Below are 23,151 nucleotides of genomic sequence, written 5' to 3'. Positions count from 1 at the left end.
CACACACACACACACACACACACACACACACACACACACACACACACCTCCACCAAACCATGGTGTAGAAAAAAACACTGGCAACCACGGACTGATGGAACATCCATAAGAGTTTCCTGCAGATGTTTAAGGACCACAGCCACATCAGGAAGTACAGCTTGCTCTGATACTTGTCCATGTATAGATGGTATGGTATGGTATGGTATGGTATGGTATAAAGTTTATTCATTTTAAAAAAGTACAAAACAATTCCATAACAATATAAAAAAAGATACAAAAGATTTAAAATGAAAGGCAGCAGAAAGAAGAAAAAAATCTTATTATATCTGCCCCTTTTTTTCAAACAATTATTTCAATCATAATAATCTTCAAGTAACAGAACAAAATGAATAACTTTCTAATTTTTCTAATTCTAATACAAAACACACACTAAGCTACTTCATATATACTTTTTTAACAATTCAGCTTTGATCTTTTTCTTAAATGTACACATTGACTTGGCATTTTTCACATCACTCTCTAGACCATTCCACAATCCAACTCCTTGGATTGAGGTAGACCTTCCATTCAGACTAGTTCTGAATTTTGGTTTGACAAATATCTCTATCCCCCTAAGATTATAACAACTTTGTCTTTTAACAAAATTTCTTTGGATATTTAATGGTAATGTGTTATTTTGAGCCCTATACATAACTGATAAAAATACTATAATCTACCAAATCGTGGAACTTCAATAACTTCAGTTGATAAAATAATGTGCTTGATGGGTGACAGTAATGCTTTCTGGTGATGATTCTTACAGCTCTTTTCTGTAAAATAAAAATAGGTTTTGTAAATGTTTTACATGCTTTCCCCCAAACATCAATGCAATAGATTAAATGTGGAACAATGATTGTGTTATACAACATGTACAAAGCTTTATCATTTAATAATTCCCTGACTTTGTATAGTATTGCAATAGATTTAGATATTTTTGTTCTTACAGATTTTATGTGATTTTTCCATGTTAGCTGTTCATCAATGATTACACCCAAAAATTTCATCTCATTAACTCAACAAATCTCAACACCCTCAATTTTAAATGGATCATCAACAGTTCTCTTTTTGTTACTAAATATCATGTATTTAGTTTTATCTAAATTTAATGATAATTTATTAAGTTTAAACCAAGTTTGTATTTTATCAAATTCAGTCTTCATCAATTCCAACATCCGTTTTACATCTTTACCCAAACAAAAAAATGTGGCATCATCTGCAAAAAGGACACATTTGAGGAGTCCTGATACATTCACTAAGTCATTCACATATAAAATAAATAACTTTGGTCCAAGTACAGAGCCTTGAGGAACTCAACAAGTGATATTGCACAGGTCAGATCTTACACCATTTATTTGTACAAACTGTTTCCTAGCTTTTAAATAGCTAGATACCCAGTGTAATGCTGGTCCTCTTATACCATATTTATTTAATTTTTCAAGGAGAATAGTGTGGTCAATAGTATCGAATGCTTTTTTTAAATCAACAAAAATACTAACACAATACTGTTTTTGATCGACAGCAGTAGTTATTTGTTCTATTATTTCCATGAGAGCCATTGATGTAGAGTTTTTTTGCTCTAAACCCATACTGACTGCTACTTAGAATGTTTTGTTTAGTAATAAATTTATCTAATCTGGTCACAAATAGTTTTTCTAGAATTTTTGAGAACTGTGGTAATAAGGATATTGGTCTATAATTATTGAACATACATTTATCACCATTTTTAAAGAGAGGAACTACCTTAGCTACTTTCATATTGTCTGGAAATATTCCTTTTGAAAATGATAAGTTACAAATATATGTAAACGGCTCGATAACATAACTCATTATGTCCTTTACAAACATCATATCCATATCCACCCAGTCTTTTGATCTCATCTGTAAGATTTTTTACTACATTCATTATTTCTTCTTTGTCAGTTCCATTAAGAAAAATACTATTGTCACAACTTATAACTGAATGGTTCACATTATTGTCTACTTTTGGTATTTTAGCTGCAAGGCTTGATCCAACGTTCACAATTTCATTTTCTTCATGGATTTCATTGTCATCCTTCAAAAAATATTGTGAAATACCTGTTTTTGCTTTATGACTTTTCAGAACACTATTTATTACTTGCCATGCAGCTTTCATATCACCATTACTTTTATTTAATAAATCACTATAATATTCCTTCTTGTGTTTCCTTATAATCACTACTAATTTATTTTTATACTTCTTATATTTCTCTTCAGCCTGTTGTGTTCTCAATTTCAAGAAATATGTATACAAATAATTATTTTTTTTACAAGCATTTCTCAACACTTTCGTCATCCATGGTTGGTCAACAACATTTCTCTTTGTACAATTATTTTGCACACAATTCTTTTCATACAGAGCTCCCAAAATATTCATAAACTCATCATATGATCTGTTCACATGGTGATGGTTAAGATAAGATAAAACTTTGTTGTCCACCAAAGTGAAAATTTTCCTTCAACTCCCCAACCATAATATAAAATTCATTCATACAATCAAAATATCAACAATTTGTGCATAAAATGAAACGCTTTGCATACCATAGGTAGATGTTATCATTTGATTTGATTAAGAATGGTTATTGCACTCGGAATAAATTACTTCTTATAGATTTTCTTCCTTGCCAGAGGGACCCTATAACACCTTCCTGATCTCAGAGGTTCAAACTAATTAAAAAGAGGATGGGTGCTCTGCTAAAATATTCTTACATTCCTAAATACTTCCTTGTTCTTTCTGCAAACAAGTGAGGCAGAGCTTTTTGTGGTTTCCCTACTATTTTACCTGCCTTTGAAACAATTCTTAACAATTTTTTTTACTCTAAAGCTCAGATGACCATACCAGGCAGGGAGATGAAAAGTTAAAACACTCAACAATTGCCTTATACACAAGCTCTAAAGTTTGCTGACTAAGCCCAAGACCACTAAGTCTTCTTAAAAGATAATCTGTGAGCATTTCTTAAATATACATGTGCTGGTCATAAAATTAGAAAATCATGAAAAAATTGATTTATTTCAGTAATTCCATTCAAAAAGTGAAACTTCTAAATTCATTCATTATACACAGACTGATACAGTATATTTCAAATGTTTATTTTTTTATGTTGTTGATTATAACTGACAATAAATGAAAATCCCAAATTCAGTACATCAGAAAATTAGAATATTGTGAAAAGGTTCAATGTTGAAGACACCTGGTGCCACACTCTGATCAGCTAATTAACTCAAAACACCTGCAAAGACCTTTAAATGGTCTCAGTCTAGTTCTGTATGTTACACAATCATGGGGAAAACTGCTGATTTGACAGTTGTCCTACAGATGACCATTGACACCTTGCACAAGGAGGGCAAGACACAAAAGGTCATTGCTATAGAGCCTGGCTGTTCAGAGAGCTCTGTGTCAAGCACATTAATAGAGCGATGAAGGGAAGGAAAAAATGTGTTAGAAAAAAGTGTACAAGCAATAGGGATAACTGCACCCTGGAGAGGATTGTGAATCAAAACCCATTCCAAAATGTGGGAGAGATTCACAAATAGTGAACTGCAGCTGGAGTCAGTGCTTAAAGAACCATCATGCACAGACATATGCAAGACATGGGTTTCAGCTGTCACATTCCTTGTGTCAAGCCACTCTTGGAACAAGAGACAGCGTCAGAAGTGTCTCGCCTGGGACTGCTGCTGAGTGGTCCAAAGTTATGTTCTCTGCTGAAAGTAAATTTAGCATTTCCTTTGGAAATCAAGGTCCCAGAGTCTGGAGGAAGAGAGGAGAGGCACAGAATCCATGTTGTTTGAGGTCCAGTGTCAAGTTTCCAGTCAGTGATGGTTTGGGGTGCCATGTCATCTGCTGGTGTTGGTCCACTGTGTTTTCTGAGGTCCAAGGTCAATGCAGCTGTAGTGTTCTAAAGGGCTAGGTTAGCTTCAGAGCTTCACTACAGTCATATTTTAAATTAACGAGTTCTCTCTTTTTCGAGCTACTTACAGATATGTGACAGACGTACTGTGCGTAGATGGTTTAATCAGTGACATGAGACGTTAATTTTCTTTGACCCATCAAAATAAATGTGGTCATTTATTAACAGAATCAAAATTTAACATCAAAACATTGTACACTTGATTAGACTGATCTGGTTCTGATTAATAAAACTTGGCACGTTTTACTTAATAAAAACAACAGACATTTCTGAAGATATCTGGATTAATTACTGGCAAGATAGAAGAGTTTTAAAGATGGGAAATATGGAGGAGTTTAAAGGAAGATGTTGCAGGAAGATTTATGTCTGTAGACCAGAACAACATGCTCCTTTCAAGCGCAGTTCGCCGCGGTACACTTGTAGTGAAGCTCGTGACGACTCTTTACCTTGGCAGAGGATGGGTCCGCTACGGTCAAGAGGTCCCTGGCAGCTACCTTTCAGCGTCTCCTCAAGGCGGCTGCGACTCGGCAGAAGTCGTGAGATACTCCGTTCAACAGAACAAACTTCCTCAGAAGTTGTAGGGCATTCGCCTGGTGGAGCCACAGCGAGGCGTCGTGGCTCCTGCAGGGATGGATGACTCCATCAGACTGGAAACTGAGTCCGAAGTTCCACTCAGCAGTGGAAAAACTCCAGAGCTACTCCACAGAACCCCAGAAGACTCCAGAAGACTCAGAAAACTCAGAAGACTTAGCAGACATTACTCCACGGACTCAGAAAGACTCAGAAGACTAATAGTTCCAGGAAGTGTCGACTTTTAAAGAGTTCTGCTTCCAGTGCTTCCTGATTGGTTGAAGCATCCAACAGGGGGTGGTTCTAGTGGCATCAAAGGGTTTTTACAAGTCAAGAAAACAGCAGAAATGTTTAGGAACAGACAGAGAAATGTTTTGGCGAAGTGACTAACACTGCAGGTGCCAGTTCTCTTATTTACTGTCTGAGAGTTTTAAAAACACGACAGCCCGTTCTAACAACTTGTTTTTGACCGTCTCCGACTTTTGACCAACATCGCCCTTTCTCATTTCAGACAGAAGATCAAAAAAGGCATAATTACTTTGTAAAATAGACATTTAACTTGATTTCTAATTTGAATGAGGATTAAAAAATCATTAATACTGTTTCACAGTTGATTTAAAATGAGTGGTTCACTTCAACATTTAAAAATGGTATGAACTAAACACACTTTTGATTATCAAGATATTGTAAAATAGTAATGATAATATAAAAAAGAGAGTGTTCTTTCAATTGATACTTCAGGATACAATTAGACAGTCTCTGGATGAGCTAATTTGTATTTCTGGATTCAAATCAATGAAATAACAGTTCCTGTCCCATGAAGGTCTTCAGAGGCAGGTTTTGGTCGGAGGCCTAGTCCGCTAAAGTCCCCCCTTTGGAAATCATCGCCTGTCCATGGGGATGAATTCCAACATGAACTTACGCCTCCGAATGTCCTTGAGCTTGATGTAATCCAGCAAGAGGAAAACAAAAGTCAAAGAAGGTAATTCCACAATGTTGTTGGTAATTCCATTATGTTGTTGGTAATTCCATTGTAGCAATGCTTTAACCCCTTGGAAACAAAGTCTGTAATCCATTGTAAAAAGTCATATAATCCACAACGATAAATCCTCAACGATTGGAGGTGTTGATTGATCAGCATGCAGAGGGGTTCCCTCGATTGAACTGCAGAGGCGACCACTGGATGGAGATTGGAGACCCACGTTGGAGTTGTAGGTCCCTTCAGCGAAGGTTGCTTCTGGTGGTTCCCAGTGGGTGCCATTCTGGTTCTATGTGTTATGCATTTATGTGGTTTTAGTTGGGCTTATGAGTGGGACTTTACATAAGACCTATATGCACCTGATGTGTAAGCTATCATGGTTTAGATCAGCTAAAGTTACCAGTTTAAAGGGTGGGTCATGCTGAAAAATTTTCTTATAGGGATTTATACCTATAGAAAGGCATTCCAAACTATTTTTCCATTCCTAACTTGGTTTAAGTTAGATTTACATGGCAAAATATAGTTTGGTTCAACTGTCTGTTGTCCTTTTAGACGAACGACTTGAGGTTTGGTTTTTTGGTTTTCCCCTAAATGTTTTGGAGTCTATGGCGAGGCTCAACTGAAGGATTAGCTAGCGCCCCCCCCCCCCCCCCCCGAATAGGATTGTTCGAGTAGGTTCGGCTTGAGCGTCGTGAGACCAATATAGATTATGGTACTTAAGGTAGCAATAATCTACATTGACTCCTCAAAGATTGAGTTTTAACAAGTGAACTGCATGTTGGCATAGTTAAAGTCCTCTTAGTCTCTAACTAAAAATGCACACAAAATTCATTCTTGCTGGAGGTGTTCAGAAACGATACCAAAAAACAATTAAACGATGTCTCAACATCGACAAAATCGTGACTAAGCAACCAGAAAAACAAGGTTTCAACATTGACAAAAGTAGTGATTAAGCAACTAGGAAACGACGTTTCGGCACGTCACTCACTCTGAATGTCAGATTTGATCACGTTATCGCATCTGGTAACATTACCCTAATTAACATCACCCCCCTTTGATCATGGGTGACCACGAACACGGGTGAGGACGTCGCTCCATGAGCTAAAGTTAGGATGCCCTTGAGTAGTTTTAGCTGTTTGCGCAGCTGAAAGAGGGCTTTAAGGTCTGGATTAGAATCCAGGTTGGCTTCGGGCGGAGTGTTTTTCCCTGGGTCAGTCACATACAGCATCATTGAGTTTACTACAGGATCCAACTTCTGAAGTTGGATGATGTTTGGGTCAGTCAGCATGGGTTGTACAGAGACTGTGTTGTCAGCCGGCTTGGCTGTAGCCTGTGCACATGTGACTGCCTTTACCTCGGCTGTAGGTTGTATTGACAGAGTTGCGAGCAGCCAGGAGGGGTCAAAGGACCTCTGAGGGCCGTCTACGGCTCCGTCCTTGATAGCTGGTTTATCTGTTCCCGACGACAGTACAGCATCTTTGGTGTTGCATCCTTGGATCTCTACACCTTGAGCTACCAATGGTAGGTAGTATCCGGTGGGCCCTGACTGTTTCAGCTCACAGAGGAGGCTTTGTAATTCAGTCAGGGTTGGGTTCACCGGTTGGGTGTTTTTGGTTTCACATGCTTTTGAAGGATAACTTACCGGGACTGTGTTCTCTGTTGAGAGGTCCTTGGTGCCTTCTGCAGTGCCTGCTGTTGGGCAGTCTGTGACTGTCTCAGGAGGCATGAGTATTGGCAGAGGTTTGCTCACTCTGGCCCACATTGTCTGTTTACCATAATCTATAATCGCGTCAAAGCGATTTATAAAATCCTGGCCGACCAAAAATGGGAATGAGTCAATCATAGACACATATACGTATAGTGTCATCTCGCCAACCTGCATGTGAACCATAGCTCTAGCTGTTAGGGTTGTCCTCGTCTCTGCGAGGCCCTGCAGTCCTAAAGCACATTCTATGAGAGGTGTTTCCCTGTGAACACCGTTAGCGGCAGTCCTGAGCTCCTCGAACAGTTTAGCTGACATAATAGTTATGTCGGCTCCACCATCCAGTAGGGCTTCATGTGTGACGACCCCTTCAAGTGTGATCGACAGGTAAGCTTTATTAGCGACCCCCTAGCGATCAGGTTACACAGGAACCTTGTACGTTTTGGCCGACGTTTCTTCTCACGTTTACCTTTAACTGTGTAATCCTGGTTCTTCCGAACCGTTGGTGCAGTTGTTGCTGCTCCTGAGAGTTCGACTGTTGATGGGCGTCCGTCATTGAAGTATGAGATCACTCGCTCACTGTGTGTTGAGGGGCTCTCATTGTTTGCAACAACAAGGTTCTCGTGGCTGTCCATGACAGCGGCAACGTTGTTGTTTGTGTCACCCTGGTTGGACTGAACCGTTAGCACAGCTATTGTTGTTTCTGAGGTTTCAGTTTGTGATGGGTCACCGTCGGTGACATGTGATTGTACCCCCCCATCTCAGGTGAGGGTGTGTCAGAGTTTACAACAACAGCATCATGGTGACTGTCTGTGACTGCAGTAACGGTGTTGTCTGTGTGATCTGACTTATCAGCAATGATATCGCCAAACAAAGCGTTAGGTCGTTTGTCCGTGGCAACACCTTCCAACAAGTCCAACAACCGACACACCCCATCTGTCTCGTCCGAGCTCAGAGGACTGCGGTTCTTTTTTTGGACCTGCTGCTGTTTCTTTTTCGTCTCAGGCTGTTCAGCCCGACGTGGTGGGGAAACAGTACCCCCCTTCTGTGGTTCCCGGTGGGATCCCTGTTCGTATGGGTCACTTTTGGTGCCATACTTTTTACCCATAGGGCGTTCGCCCCCCTTCCGATACGATCGTTCATCCTCTGGTTCCTTGGGAAACCATTTAGGATCTCGTCTCCAGGGGGCACCCACCTGTTGTGGTTTGGCTGCTGCGAAACCTCGTTTCCTCTCGCCTTTTTTGGGAGGGGGAGTCGAAGCTCTCGTCCCTTCCAATTCTAATGACTGGGCAGGAATCCACTCACCTGGGTACACTTCAAAGGGTGTTTTGGCCTGTGAACGTGCCTCAAAAACATTCACAGCACAACTCTTTATCTCACTGATGGATTTCTCTTTGAAATTAGTCATCATTTGCACTGACATCCTTATGTTAGGGTGCAGATTTTTGCTGAACACGTACTTAAACGGTTCCTTTTCTTGCATGTCGGCCTCGTTCCTGTAACCAAAATAAGCCTGCAAAATCCTGGAATAATATGCCCTGGGGTGCCCATTCTTACCTTGCATGACCTTGTCGGCGGCTGGATAACCGCCAGCTCCCGTGCAAGGGGAATATTCTTTCATAAGAGCAGCACATAACAGGCGGTAATCCTTTCTTGTGGCATCAGGTTGATGCTCTATGAAGAGCTCTATGATCAAACCTACTTTATCCTCAACTGTAGCGTTGGGATAGCTTCTTAATTGGAAGTCAAGGTTGTCCAGATAGGCCTTAGTGTCAGTTGAACCTAACGGCCCTGGCTCAAAGCGGTTGACATATTTTGCAATTTTGTGCAAATCCGAAATTGAGAGCAAAGGCTGTATTATCGGTATCGTAGTAACCAAAATGGCACGTGGAGGTGAGTCACTAGACTCACTTGGAGGTGGCAGAAGGGGATTAAGTGCAGGAGGTACAGCAAAATCCTTCTGAGGTGATGGTGGGTGACCTGGACTCTGACCTTGTTCGTCTTTGAGTTCCAGACAACCTCGCCCCACGTCAGAAATCTCATTTGTTGCAGCGGCTAGTTTCGCCTCACAGGCTTTTAAACGTTCTTGTGATGTATGACATTCACTTTGTAAACGCACGCCTTGTTGGACTAACGCCTCCTTTTCCAATCTGCACTCGTTCAGAGCTTTTGATGTGAGCTGCAACTGTTGTTGTAGCGCATCATTGTCTGAAAACAGTGTTTGGCACTTAATCTGTCCGTCCCTCAGCTTCTCCTCATATGAGTGAGCTTGTAACGACAGCTGAGCTTGTGAGAGCTCCCTCTTACGTTGTAACTCATTCGCACGGGTCTGCTGATCAAATTTAGACCATGCCTTGAGTTTGAGGTACTCCTCTGTTTCGCTGTTTAACCTTATTGCAAGGTCATCAGCTCTGTTTGCCTCCCTATAAAATGTTGCCTTCAATAAGAGTGCTAACTTAGCCAGCTGGTCATAGCTTGACTTTGTTCTGGCTGTAGAAATCACACTCTCTGCAACATCCTTCAGCTCGTCCAATAACTCTTTTGAGTTCATGCTGTCCACCTGTTCACCATATGGATTTAAGGACTCTGTGAGCAGCGTTAACGCTTTCTCCAACTAGTCCTTTATCACACACGGATCAATATTCTTTTCTGTCACATCTGCATCATTTTAAATTAACGAGTTCTCTCTTTTTCGAGCTACTTACAGATATGTGACAGACGTACTGTGCGTAGATGGTTTAATCAGTGACATGAGACGTTAATTTTCTTTGACCCATCAAAATGAATGTGGTCATTTATTAACAGAATCAAAATTTACCATCAAAACATTGTATACTTGATTAGACTGATCTGGTTCTGATTAATAAAACTTGGCACGTTTTACTTAATAAAAACAACAGACATTTCTGAAGATATCTGGATTAATTACTGGCAAGATAGAAGAGTTTTAAAGATGGGAAATATGGAGGAGTTTAAAGGAAGACGTTGCAGGAAGATTTATGTCTGTAGACCAGAACAACACGCTCCTTTCAAGCGCAGTTCGCCACGGTACACTTGTAGTGAAGCTCGTGACGACTCTTTACCTTGGCAGAGGATGGGTCCGCTACGGTCAAGAGGTCCCTGGCACGCTACCTTTCAGCGTCTCCTCAAGGCGGCTGCGACTCGGCAGAAGTCGTGAGATACTCCGTTCAACAGAACAAACTTCCTCAGAAGTTGTAGGGCATTCGCCTAGTGGAGCCACAGCGAGGCGTCGTGGCTCCTGCAGGGATGGATGACTCCATCAGACTGGAAACTGAGTCCGAAGTTCCACTCAGCAGTGGAAAAACTCCAGAACTACTCCACAGAACCCCAGAAGACTCAGAAAACTCAGAAGACTTAGCAGACATTACTCCACGGACTCAGAAAGACTCAGAAGACTCAGAAGACTAATAGTTCCAGGAAGTGTCGACTTTTAAAGAGTTCTGCTTCCGGTGCTTTCTGATTGGTTGAAGCAACCAACTGGGGGTTGTTCTAGTGGCATCAAAGGGTTTTTACAAGTCAAGAAAACAGCAGAAATGTTTAGGAATAGACAGAGAAATGTTTTGGCGAAGTGACTAACACTGCAGGTGCCAGTTCTCTTATTTACTGTCTGAGAGTTTTAAAAACACGACAGCCCGTTCTAACAACTTGTTTTTGACCGTCTCCGACTTTTGACCGACATCGCTCTTTCTCATTTCAGACAGAAGATCAAAAAATGCATAATTACTTTGTAAAATAGACATTTAACTTGATTTCTAATTTGAATGAGGATTAAAAAATCATTAATACTGTTTCACAGTTGATTTAAAATGAGTGGTTCACTTCAACATTTAAAAATGGTATGAACTAAACACACTTTTGATTATCAAGATATTGTAAAATAGTAATGATAATATAAAAAAGAGAGTGTTCTTTCAATTGATACTTCAGGATACAATTAGACAGTCTCTGGATGAGCTAATTTGTATTTCTGAATTCAAATCAATGAAATAACAGTTCCTGTCCCATGAAGGTCTTCAGAGGCAGGTTTTGGTCGGAGGCCTAGTCCTCTACACAGCCATCTATCATGAAGTTTTAGAGCACTTTATGTTTTCTGCTTCTGACCAACTTTATGGAGATGCAGATTTCATTTTCCAACAGGACTTGGCACTTGCACACAGTGCCAAAGCTACCAGTACCTGGTTTAAGGACCATGGTATCCCTGTTCTTAATTGGCCAACAAACTCGCCTGACCTTAACCCCATAGAGAATCTATGGGGTATAGTGAAGAGAAAGATGTGATACACCAGACCCAACAATTCAGAAGAGCTGGAGGCCCCTATCGGAGCAACCTGGATTCTCATAACATCTGAGCAGTGCCACAGACTGATCAACTCCATGCCATGCTGCATTGTTGTAGTAATCCAAGCAAAAGGAGCCCCAACTAAGGATTGATGCTGTACGTGCTCATACTTTTGATGCTCATACTTTTCATGTTCATGCTTTTCAGTTGGCCAACATTTCTAAAAATAATTTTTTAATTGGTCTTAAGTAATATTCTAATTTTCTGAGATACTGAATTTGGGGTTTTCACTAGTTGTCAGTTATAATCATCAACATTAAAAGAAATTAACATTTAAAACATATGTTGACTGGCTGGCCCCTTTCCTGTAGTGGGGCCTCACTCTTGGTGCTTCCTGGCTCTGTCGGCGGTTGGGCGGGCGCTCTTGGCTGGGTCGTCCTGGTGGGGTTTGGCTTCATCTGGTGGCGGGCTGACTGCGGTTTGTGGGGGTCTTGGCGGCCCTCGGGTGTGTGGGCCGCTGGTACTGCTTCTGGCGGCCCTCGGGGCTCTGTCCCTCTCTGGTCTGGAGCTCAGCGGGCCTGGCGGTCGGTCCAGATGGAGAGGTGTCTTGGCCTCAATCCCTGGGTGGACCTTGGGGAACTGGGGGGGCCTGTTCGGTCAGTGGGGGAGCTGACTCCCTGTGGGAGCATTTGCTCTTACAATTATATTTCTCCCCATCCCTCACCATGCACCTCTGCCCTCTTAATTTCAATTCCACACATTTAGGGTTGTTTGGGCTCGGGTGTGCTGCAACAATTTTACATCTCTGTTGACCATAGCCACCTGGGACTCAATTTTATTGTACACCTTAGACATTCATTCATAACATCCTCATGACATTCACATATAGGAACTTGAGGTGGGCACATGGCTATGGGTGGTGGGATGACCTTACTCTCGCCCCCTGTGCCTGTGCTCACTTACAACGGTTGCATTTAGACACTAGGGTTTGAATAGAGTTGGGGTGGAGGGGAAACTGGCATCATGCCAGCCTTTGCTCCTTCTTCTTTCCTTTTTAATGGCACTATACAACAACACACATCAACAGCACATCTAGGGGCGGGGGTGTATGTGTCGGGGTCTTATTCTTTTTTTTTTCCTCACCCCCCTAGTTCCCTAACTGCCATTCTGGGAGTGGGGTCCGGGAGAAGGGCAGGCCGTCGGGTGTTGACCAGGACTATGTGGGGGTCTGGGGAATTGCCGTGGGCGGTGCTGGCGCTGTGCTCTCCCTGGGGTTATTTGGACCCCCTGAGCTTGGCTTTTGGGTGCCATGGTTGGCCCGCTGGCCGGGGTAGCTGCCAGGGCCTGGCGGGCGGTCGGCTGGGGGCGCGTGCTTGGTTGTTGGCGGTGTGTGGGGGTGGTCGGTGGCGTGACCTCTTCGTGCCGGGGGTGTCCTGTTGGCTGGGCGTGGCCTGGGCCAGGTCTGGGATATTGGCTCCTCTCCGCTCGAGAATGAATGGGTCTACCTCCTGGGTTTGGGCATGGGCTGCCCCCTGTAGAGGGAGGGTACATGTCTTGGACCTGGGGGGTATAGAGTGCGTAACGGGAATAAGAATGAAATGTATTGTTATTGTATGTCTTTGAGTGAGTGAGTGTGAGAATGAGGCTGGGACTGTGTGATTGTGTCTGTGTATGAATGGGTATTTGTTAGGCCGAGACTCGGACTGCCCCCTCTTTGATACAACTGGGGGTGCTTGGCATCGTGCCCCTATCGCGCGGCTCCCTGGTGGGGTGTGCCCTTGCCTGCCGGCGCGCTTGGGGCCCTTGGTGTCGGGGGCTGGGCGCTTGGGCGTGTGTTGGCTCAGCCTGGTGTCTGCCTGGTGGGGCTCGGGTCCTCTGGCCCTGTCAGGCCTTGGCCTGGGTGGTGTGCGTCCTCGGTGCCCGGGCCTCGGTGCCCAGGCCTCGGTGCCCGGGCCTGGAACTGCGTCAGTGCGGCGGGTTCCGGCGGGGGCCTATGAGTTTGTCGCTGTTGGCCCCGGGGGGTCACTGCATGTGGTCGCTGGTGGGGATCTTCCGGTTCTCCCCTGTGGTCCGATCTGGGGGGTGGGTGAGTGGTTCGTCCTGTGTGGGTGGCCCTGGGGTCTCTGCGGTTGGGGTCCCTCCTAGGGTCTTGGGTTCTGGTCCCCCCTTTTTCGTCTGCCTCTGGTCTTGGGGGTCGGGTCTCTGCTGCTTCACAGTTACTATTAAATATTCTATTAGAGAAGCCTTATACACTTATGCATGCTCACAACCACACACAAATAGATGCAGGGATGCTTATGTAGGCTTTATATGTAGATATATAGATATGTATATGAATGTATATTCATGTGTATGTATGTATGTATATAGGCGTAGGTATGGGTATATATATTTATGGAAACTTACTGCAAAGCCATGAATATTTTAAGTTCTTTATACCTATGTATTTTGTTGCTGTGTTTTGTCATGTTCTTTGCAGGTGAACAGACAGTGGCCGGGTGTTTTGCTGTGTGCTCTCTTTATGTATATTTCTTATATTTTGGAGTCATACTTTGTCTTTTCTTTCTTTCTATCCTATTAAAATAAAAAACATTTAAAACCTATCAGTCTGTGTGTAATGAATGAATATAATATAAAAGTTTCACTTTTTGAATGGAATTACTGAAATAAATCAACTTTTTCATTATATTCTAATTTTATGACCAGTACCTGTATGTCATGAACCAATGGACAGGTTTTAATTAAACTTTCAGAACGTTATCATTGGATGTAATCTAAAATTAGTTAACTAGTTAATGATGGTTAATTACTACTAGAAGTTAGTGTGAGCTCAGCATTAAGTATGTTGTGTTTGAAATAAATGCATGATAAAGACACTTTCTCTCCACACAACACTGCAGATGAATAGGGAAAGCTGCTGTCATACAACCTGAGTGATGTGACCATGTGATCTTAGTTAGAGTCAGAGTCAGAGATTCTTTATTGTCATTTGCACCTCATGTGGTACTTGTGATGGAGCGACATTATGTACACAGGGTCCCAGTTACATCCAACAATAAAATGTATAAGAAAAACAGTAATAACATCTAAGATATGAACTAAGAAAAACATCAACTAAATATACACTAAGCACTCATAACATAAAAACATTGAACATCAGTACAAACATGAACATGAGTCTTTGTGAGCAGATGTGCACGCATGACCACATCAACAATTGAAACAGATCAGCAGCAACATGAAACAGATCAGCAGCAACATGATGTGATTTTTCACAGTGATTCTAGTTAGAGATTCATGAGTCTAACAGCCTCAGGGTAGAAGCTGTACCTCAGTCTAGTGGTTCTACACTTAATGCTCCTCAATCTCCTTCCTGAGGGGAGTGGGGCAAAAAGTGCCTTAGTGCCTGACCTGTTGCAACTGTTGCCACAGCAATGATTTTAAGTGGTGGGGACATCTTCAATGGTAATTTCATTAGAAACCAGACTAAATTAGGAGAAGGGTGATTTGGGAAACGAGTTTTGCACACCCATTGGGAATTGTACATTTTAAGACATTGTAATGCAACGTTGTAGAGATATATATTTAGTTTCTTATACTAATATGAAAATGTCTAGAGCCTGCTTCTAATCAAGGCAATTTCCTTTTATGAAGGGTGTGGTTTGTAATGAAAAAAGGAGCCATACAGAATAGGGGTGCACCGCTAAATCGGCCCCGATTTTCTTAATTTTGGGAACTCGGAAATCGACCGATACTTGCATGAGAAACAGATTTTACCTAATTTTTTTAGTTTTAACAACAATTGTCTAAACGTCATTTATATTTCAGAGCACTACTTCATGGCCAGTTAAAACAAGTTTGTATTGTTCCTAGGATATTATTCATGGGTATGTTTTTCAACAAAATAAGATTTGAAAATTGAAGGTGTATTGTGACCTTATAACACCCGACAGTGTCGCTTATAAAACAAAATCGGAATCGACAGGTCAGACTTTTTAGAAATTGGTGATCAGCCAGAAAACTGCAATCGGTGCACCCCTAATACAGAAATCACAAACCACCTGATTTTGCAGCTTAATGCTTTATTCACCCCATGTTTGCTATTTAATTTTCCATGATGTGAACGACTCAAATAAATCTTCATAATTCTAAACAAGAAAGAATAGCTATATTCATATTTTTGTCTTGACACATAAGCAGTTTTATAATGCAATATAGATATTTTATGAACAAAACATAATCATGCGTATCATTATTTTAAGAGTTGAGGCTTTTTGGCATTTACAAATGTGAAAATGTCTTGTTTCTCTTCTTACAGACGGCAGATTTTCAACTATGGAAAACTTCACAAGACCTCATGATTTTGTCAAAAATTGCTACTTATCGTCTGGAGAAGATGAAAACGAAAAGATGAAAGACTTTGTGTACAAGCATTTGAAAGAAGTAACTGATGGGCCGCTCAGTAATGCAGAAGAATCTCCTCTCAAGGATCATGGGATTTCAGCTAAGAAAGACAAACCAACTGCTAAAAGCCATTTTAAATTTCATCAGCGGGCTGTTTTCTCTGGAAAAATTCTGAGTTTTGGTTGCTCTGTGTGTAAAGACAGTGCAACCTTTAGCCCTAATGATCTTCTTAAACATTTCCGAGCCATTCATAAAGGAACTCTTCCCACATATCCATGTGACTTGTGTGATTTTATCACTAACGAGTTCCCTGTTCTTCAGCGCCATCGAATTGAGCACAGGGACACCTTAGTTACCTGTGAGCTCTGCAATGATAACATTCAGTACTCTCTGCTCCTGCTCACCAGACACTACATGATGTGTCATAGTATTAATGGACAATTCAAATGTGACTGGTGCGAGTTTACAACTGTTGATGCAGGAACCTTCGTTCAACATATCCACCACCATAATGAGAGTCATTGGAAGTGTTTAAAATGCAAACATATTAGCTTGAATAAAGAAGATCACCAGAGTCATACAAATGGTCACTCTGAAACATTCCCTTTTACATGTGAGATCTGTGGATATGGTGCAGCAAGGAATGAGCTCCTTCAAAAGCACACAGCAGCTGTTCACAAAGAGGAGGCTGAGAGAAGAAAGGTGACAGAAGATAGTGGCTCATCACAGGAAACTCAGAGAATGCCAAAACTAAAGTATCATTCTGGAAATGTACCAAACCAAAATGGCAGAATAATCAACCATGAGTTGTCATCAGAGGAGACCCACGACTTAATGGACATGACTGTAGCAAAGAAGGACAACATGACTTGGAGCAGAAGTTCACAAAACATAGAACCGTCAGCAGAAATTATGTTACAGGAAGGTGAGAATCAAAGCTCCAATGTAGAAAGTCACTGCAATGCTAATGGACTCACTGTTCTGATGGTTAAAAACAAAATCTCTCTTCCGCCTAACTGTACAACCAAAGTGATGGGATTTAAGATGGTTGAGGGCAAAAAACATTTGGTTCTCAAAGTAATACCCTCAACAAAGCAAGACTTCCCTCTTCAGAACCACTCCGTTGCTGATGGTGACTGCCCTTTGGTACCAAATCCTGTAACGACTGAAAATAAAGTCCCAGCTGAGCGCAAGCAGTTGTCTGATGGAAAAAGCTCAACATTAGAATGCTTAGCTGGTTCACCAAATATTCAAATGGACCATGGCAGTATTCTGGCTGTAAAAGTAAAGAATGAAGAGGAGGAAGCCTCTGTTTGCAGCCTTGATTCTTCTCCGTACATCATTGGCAAGCAAACAAACCTGTTTCCAAACAAGTCTTTGACTTCTACTGATGCTGTTTTTCCAGTGACAAATGAATTGAATATTGTGGGCAACCAAAACCAAGTAGACAAAACAGCTTGCACAGGAGGAGAGAAGGGGAACAATGCAACTTTTAAGTTGAACACAACTAGCCATACATCTGTAATCTGCAATAGTGCAACAGGGTGTGAAGATGATGTGACTAGTTTACCCTGTCCCTCAGATGTTACTCAGAAAGCAATCCTTTCTGAAAAAATTGAGAACTGCAGAACCATGGATGTGTCATCACTGACTGATAGCAATGATGGCGTCAGCAAAAAATACACAGAAAACTTTGTTTTAACCATCCTCGATTCTGACAAAACTGACAGACCTTCTCAGGTTACTCCTGAAAGAAATTATGGTACTAAAATTGTTATTGAAAATAAAAGTTGCCAGCAAAATGTAAAACATCTGAAACCCCCAACTTCTTCAGTTAGCAGCAGAGCTGGGGCCGGTTTTAAAGAAAAAAGCACACAAAATACGCCAAGCCAAGAAGTGTTTACCTTTCACAACTATTCCAAGGAGACATTTGGCACATCGCCTAGCACTAACCAAAACTCGGACGATGATTCCAATCACTCAGGACACCAAGAAAACGCATGTGAATCATCACAATTTAGCCTCACACTGGCAGAATCTCCTGAACACTCCACACAAAGCACATGTGGTGACATTGAGGTTGATGAGTGCATAACTAGTGTTGACCATCTTCTGACTGAAGAAAATCCTGAATCAGTGCTTCAAGATTTCAATATTATCAAAATTGAAGAGGACAGCATTCCCATCTCCTCAAAACTGCCAGAAACAAAAAGTAGCTCAACCTCCAGTGAAAATTTGGTTAATTTAAAATCAATTGTTGTTCAACCTAGCAAAGAAGGACCTAGATTTTTGATAGCAAGCAAGGACTCTGTAAAACAAACGAGTACTGTGCATTTTTGTCAGTTTCCTGAAGGTAAACAACCAGTGTTCCTGAAGACAACTGAGAAAAGATTTGCTATGCCAGTGCAAGTCAAGGCTGCTCCAGGGTTCAAACTGATAACTAGATCTTCAGATTCTCAGATTAATGTATCGTACATGAAACAGGGGGTTGATAAATCCAGTAACATCAGTGGTGTAACTCTTTCTCCTAACACCAAAATCATTACTGTCCCGTCAGCAAAGCCACAAGCCACAGAAAATGGGATGGCTCTGTTTTCTGCTGTTCAGCCAGGAGTTAGCACCACCTCAAATCACTACCTGATCAACAGGCAAGGCTTTACTGGTCCTGTCATCCTTTCGAGCTCATTGCAGAGCACACCAGCAGACAAAACAGCAAAGACACAATCCACATGCTACTTGGTCCAAAGATCTGTCCCTTTTATTCAGAAGTCCAGTTCACCTAATGTCAAAGTGGGAAGCACTCAGCTCTCAGTGAGATCACGGCCTGTTCTGGCTATGCCTGTTAACTCTGCAGGGAAATCCAACATCCCACAAACTGGTCGCCAAGCTTTCTTGCTCCGATATGTTTCTCCACCCAAATCAGACCTACTTCTAAACAACCAAGATACAAAGACGGGGACTCTGCATAGTAAAACTAATGAGAGCTCTGGAAATAAGGTAATATTTAAAATTGTTGCCCCCAATGGTGGCCTTCTTTCAAGTGGAGCTTCAATAACCAACCAGCCTTTGTTCTTTGCCACAAGACCTCAAACTCAATGTTTCCTGTTGTCACAAAATAAAACAAATGCTACTGCTTCCAGTGGACTAAAGAATTTGATCAGTACACAAAAAAATATCATGAAATCTGACATTTCGCCATCTCTGTTTAAAAGAAAGCTCCAACCGTGCGAAGCAGAGAAACTTGCCCTAGCTCCAAGACCAATAAGGCCTCCAAGCCAAAGGAAAAGGCACAGAAAAGCATTGTTTGATGAGCTTCCAACAACAGTTCACAAGGCACAAAGACTTTCAGAGAAGGTTCAGACTGAGAAAGAGATCGTCTTATGGAAGCCTGTTGCCAAAGAGGTAGAGAGGACACTGAGGCTTGCCCCATTCAGCTCAGTACAACAGATCAAATGCCCTCGTAGATACCAGCCAGTCGTGGTGCTCAATCATCCAGATGCTGACATTCCTGAAGTGGTCAACATCATGAAAGCTGTCAGCAAGTACAAAGGTGCTGTCTCAAAGGTCTCTCTTAGTCAAAAAACAGTCCAGGCGCTCTCCGACTTCACTGATCTGGGAATGAACTCCTTGAGCAGAGGTGCATCATCTAGTGGTGATGATCCAAGACCCAGGCCACTTCAAAGTTCGGTCCGAGAGCGCTTCCTTCTAAAAATGAAACTGAGGAAGAAAAACAAAAGGAAATATAAGATAGTTAAGACAGCTTGCAGGCCAGGTTCAGCTGTGTTTGGCTGCTGGTTCTGCGGGCGACTCTTTAATAACCAAGAAGACTGGATCGGCCATGGACAGAGGCACCTCATGGAGGCAACAAGAGACTGGAACAAACTGTTATGAAAGTTTCCACCACTTTCAAGTGGTTTCACACTTTGTGGGTTCAAATGAAATATTTCAGATTGTGTATATTTTTAATAACACTACAGTATTATGTTACCTTTTAGTTCCTGTACATACATTTTAAGTAAATGATAGTTTTAAATGGTGCATATTGTGATAAATTATGTACTGCAGGCTTAATTCATGTCCTGCATGCACATGTAAAGGTGAACTGTGAAAGTGGTGCACTGTAAGGGCTGGGCTAGGAGCACTGGACAACTGAAAGGGAACGTTCTCGTTTGAGGTTTTATACATATTTGGATGCAGTTACTCAGGTAATTTCATTGTAATCATGTTTTACTTTTTAATCATATACTTTTATCCATACTTTTAATTGATGTAGTATTTCCATCCTTTGGCCAGAAGCTGTAAAGCTTAGATAAATTGAGTTATTTTACACTTGTAGTCTAATAATTATCGGATCCAAGCAGTTTTTATAGTGATAATGAAATTGAAGGGGAGTTTATATTTTGGTGTGAGCAAAACTAGCTGTTAGTCATAATGTTAACATGTTTCTCAATAATCTGTCTTGCCTGCAACCTAGCACTTCTACTGCAAAGAGTACATTGATGTAGGTTCTCAGTCCTAGGATGAACACATATTTAACCCTGGTGGCACAAAGTGCTGGCTTCAACCCTCCATGTCGCTTTGGTCGATTCAGAAATCACTTTTCCACAGAACACCTAAATTGTGGAGGCTGCTGAGTCCAAGTAGGTATCTCTGCAGACAAATTCGGAAGGTGTATCTGGGGGGCCACATCTGATTGGACGATAGAACATTGGGCATGTCTGGAGGGCCACATCTGATTGGACAAAAAAAAAGGCTGAACGAAAAAAATCGTTTGTGTTAACCACAGACATATTATGCCTAAAAACAAGGCGTTATTGGCAGATTGTGTTAACCACCGACATATTATGTCTATGGTGTTAAGCAGTTCGACATTAGCGGCGTCTCGGTTTGACATTAGACATTATCTCCATAACTTTTCTTTCTGCCTCTCAACACAGAACTTCCGGTTACATTTCAAAATAAGAGCAACATAACTGGGTAGTGGGGAGGGCTAAATGTTTGTTTTTGAATACCTAGCCATTACATTAAAAAACAAAATACATTTTGGTTGTTGAAAAATGTGAAAATAGTTACAATAAATTCATAAAGAAAGAAAAATAAAAAACCCAAAATATTAATGATACTTAAACTGGCCTTGGGACAAAGGACATTTCCTTTAACTTCACATTCTCTTCTGGCAGGTTGGCTTTCTTGGACTGTGAGGTCTCAGTCTCTGATAGAGGACATTTGCAAACTGAGGTGTACCGCAAACCCACCCACACAGACCAGTATTTGCAGTTTGACTCCCATCACTCTTTGGAGCACAAGTTAGGAGTCATCAGGACTCTGTACCACAGAGCAGACAGCGTCCCCACTAACTCAGGAGCCAGGCAGAAGGAGAAATCCCACACAAGACAGGCTCTAGAGCAATGTGGACATCCTAACTGGGTCTTCCTGAAAGCAGAGAAGAAACCCAAACAGGACTCCAGTCAGCCATCAGGTGAAAAGGAGGAACCCAGACCAGTGGTCATTCCGTATGTTGAGGGAGTATCAGAGAAACTGAGACGTTTATTTTCTAAACATAACGTCCCAGTGGCTTTTAAACCCCAAAATACATTATGGCAAAGACTGGTTCATCCCAAAGATCCAGTCCCCCGGCACAAACAGAGTAATATTGTGTATGCTGTTCAGTGTCAGGAGGGCTGTGATCAGTCTTACATCGGGGAAACTAAACAGCCACTGGCCAAAAGGATGGCCCAGCACAGAAGATCAACACCATCAGGCCAGGATTCTCCGGTCTACACTCATCTCCAGACCAGCAGTCACTCTTTCAGGGATGAAGATGTTCACATCCTGGATAGAGAGGAACGATGGTTTGAGAGAGAAATAAAGGAGGCCATCTTTGTGAAAAGAAATTGTCCATCATTAAACCGGGGTGGAGGCCTACGTGTTCAACTGTCCCCCTCTTACAATGCTGTTATTGCTAGTATCACTCAACCCCCTGTGAATAGTAAACAGCCATCAGTGTGCTAATGATCCATTGTTAGGCTGATGGTCCTTCTTGACCATGTGAGCAGCTGGTTTTGGTTGTCAGCAGCAAACTGGTTGATCCACTCTGAGAAGGTGCTATTTATAAGACTGAGCTGAATACAGCACTTCAGACTAAGGAAGTCTTTCGGATGAAAGATGAAACATATGTACATTTTTTTTGCTTTGTTTTGTTTTTTTGAATGTCAAGAGGACCAGATTGAACTGTTTTAGATTTACATTCTCGTTCAGCTTTTAAATCGGTCACTGCAGATGAGTGATTGTCAGTTTCTGTAAGATTTCTGCAACTTGAGCAGATATTTCTGTTTACTGGTTAACTTCCTCAGCTGTCTCAGATTTTAAGGGTCAATCCTACTCCATGTTTCAGCTCTTTTCATAGATCAGATCTCATAGAAGAGCATTTCTAAAGAGCAAATTTTGTTTTTAGCTTTGTTTTGGGCCATTATCTCATCACAGAACTCATGATCTTTAATTGAGACTGGACTTTTTGACAAATGGGAGCAAGTTTTGCTTCAGATGCTTCATATTTCATTGTACCCAGACCACACTCAAGCCGACCTTTGTCAGGTGCAGCATACAACCCAAGGACTAAAAAGAATCTTCTTGTGTTTGACAGCAGATATTACACTGTTTCTTAGAAACCTTCACTTTTAAAAAAGAGCTGACATAACTTACCTAAAGAGCCAACAAATACAGCTAGCCAATCAGTGTTTGCCCCCCACAAACGCCTATTCTCCTGAAATGCCCACTTTTGGCCTGCAAAGAACCCCTTCTCGCTGAGTCAGCAACACGAAAAAGCTGATCCAGATTGTGTATGAGTTTTACCTAAATGAATTAAAATGTTTCACATTTTAACAACACTTCTCAGCAGCCAAAATGCCCTCAAAGTGTGGCTCATCAGAAAGCAAGCAGCCCTCCTTACGCATTAAAACAGACCTGTTTGAGCCTTTTGAATCACTGCCACAGTTTCAAAGGAAATTAAACCATGAGTCTCCAAGAGTGCCGATAAAATTACCGATAACTGGAGTTTAAGATGAGAGTGGAGAGCTGGATCACTCCTAAAGACTGCTTCAAAATGCAACAGTAGTGTTTAATTAGCTGAAGGTGTAAAAGACCTGACTGAAGTTGGTTATACAGGTCCTTCTCAAAAAATTAGCATATTGTGATAAAGGTCATTATTTTCCATAATGTAATGATAAAAATG

At 41.6% G+C, this 23,151-nt stretch overlaps 1 protein-coding gene across 2 annotated transcripts in view; it reads left to right on the top strand.

The window, feature by feature from the left end:
- si:ch211-214e3.5 (zinc finger protein 518A) overlaps positions 1-19,923 on the top strand; it is a 99,229-nt gene extending 79,306 nt beyond the window's left edge. For both annotated transcript variants that reach the window (XM_037691003.1, XM_037691002.1), the window contains one exon: positions 15,835-19,923. In XM_037691003.1, coding sequence (XP_037546931.1) covers positions 15,852-19,811 — 3,960 coding nt within the window. In that variant the 5' untranslated portion in view covers positions 15,835-15,851 and the 3' untranslated portion in view covers positions 19,812-19,923. The remainder of the gene's footprint in view (positions 1-15,834) is intronic.
- Positions 19,924-23,151: the final 3,228 nt, after the last annotated feature.

Source organism: Nematolebias whitei, chromosome 17 (genome assembly GCF_014905685.2).
Source record: "Nematolebias whitei isolate Nwh7 chromosome 17, NemWhi1, whole genome shotgun sequence".
NCBI classification, from domain to species: domain Eukaryota; kingdom Metazoa; phylum Chordata; class Actinopteri; order Cyprinodontiformes; family Rivulidae; genus Nematolebias; species Nematolebias whitei.
The sequence above is the reverse complement of the archived record's forward strand: the minus strand, read 5'-3'. Positions and strand labels throughout refer to the sequence as shown.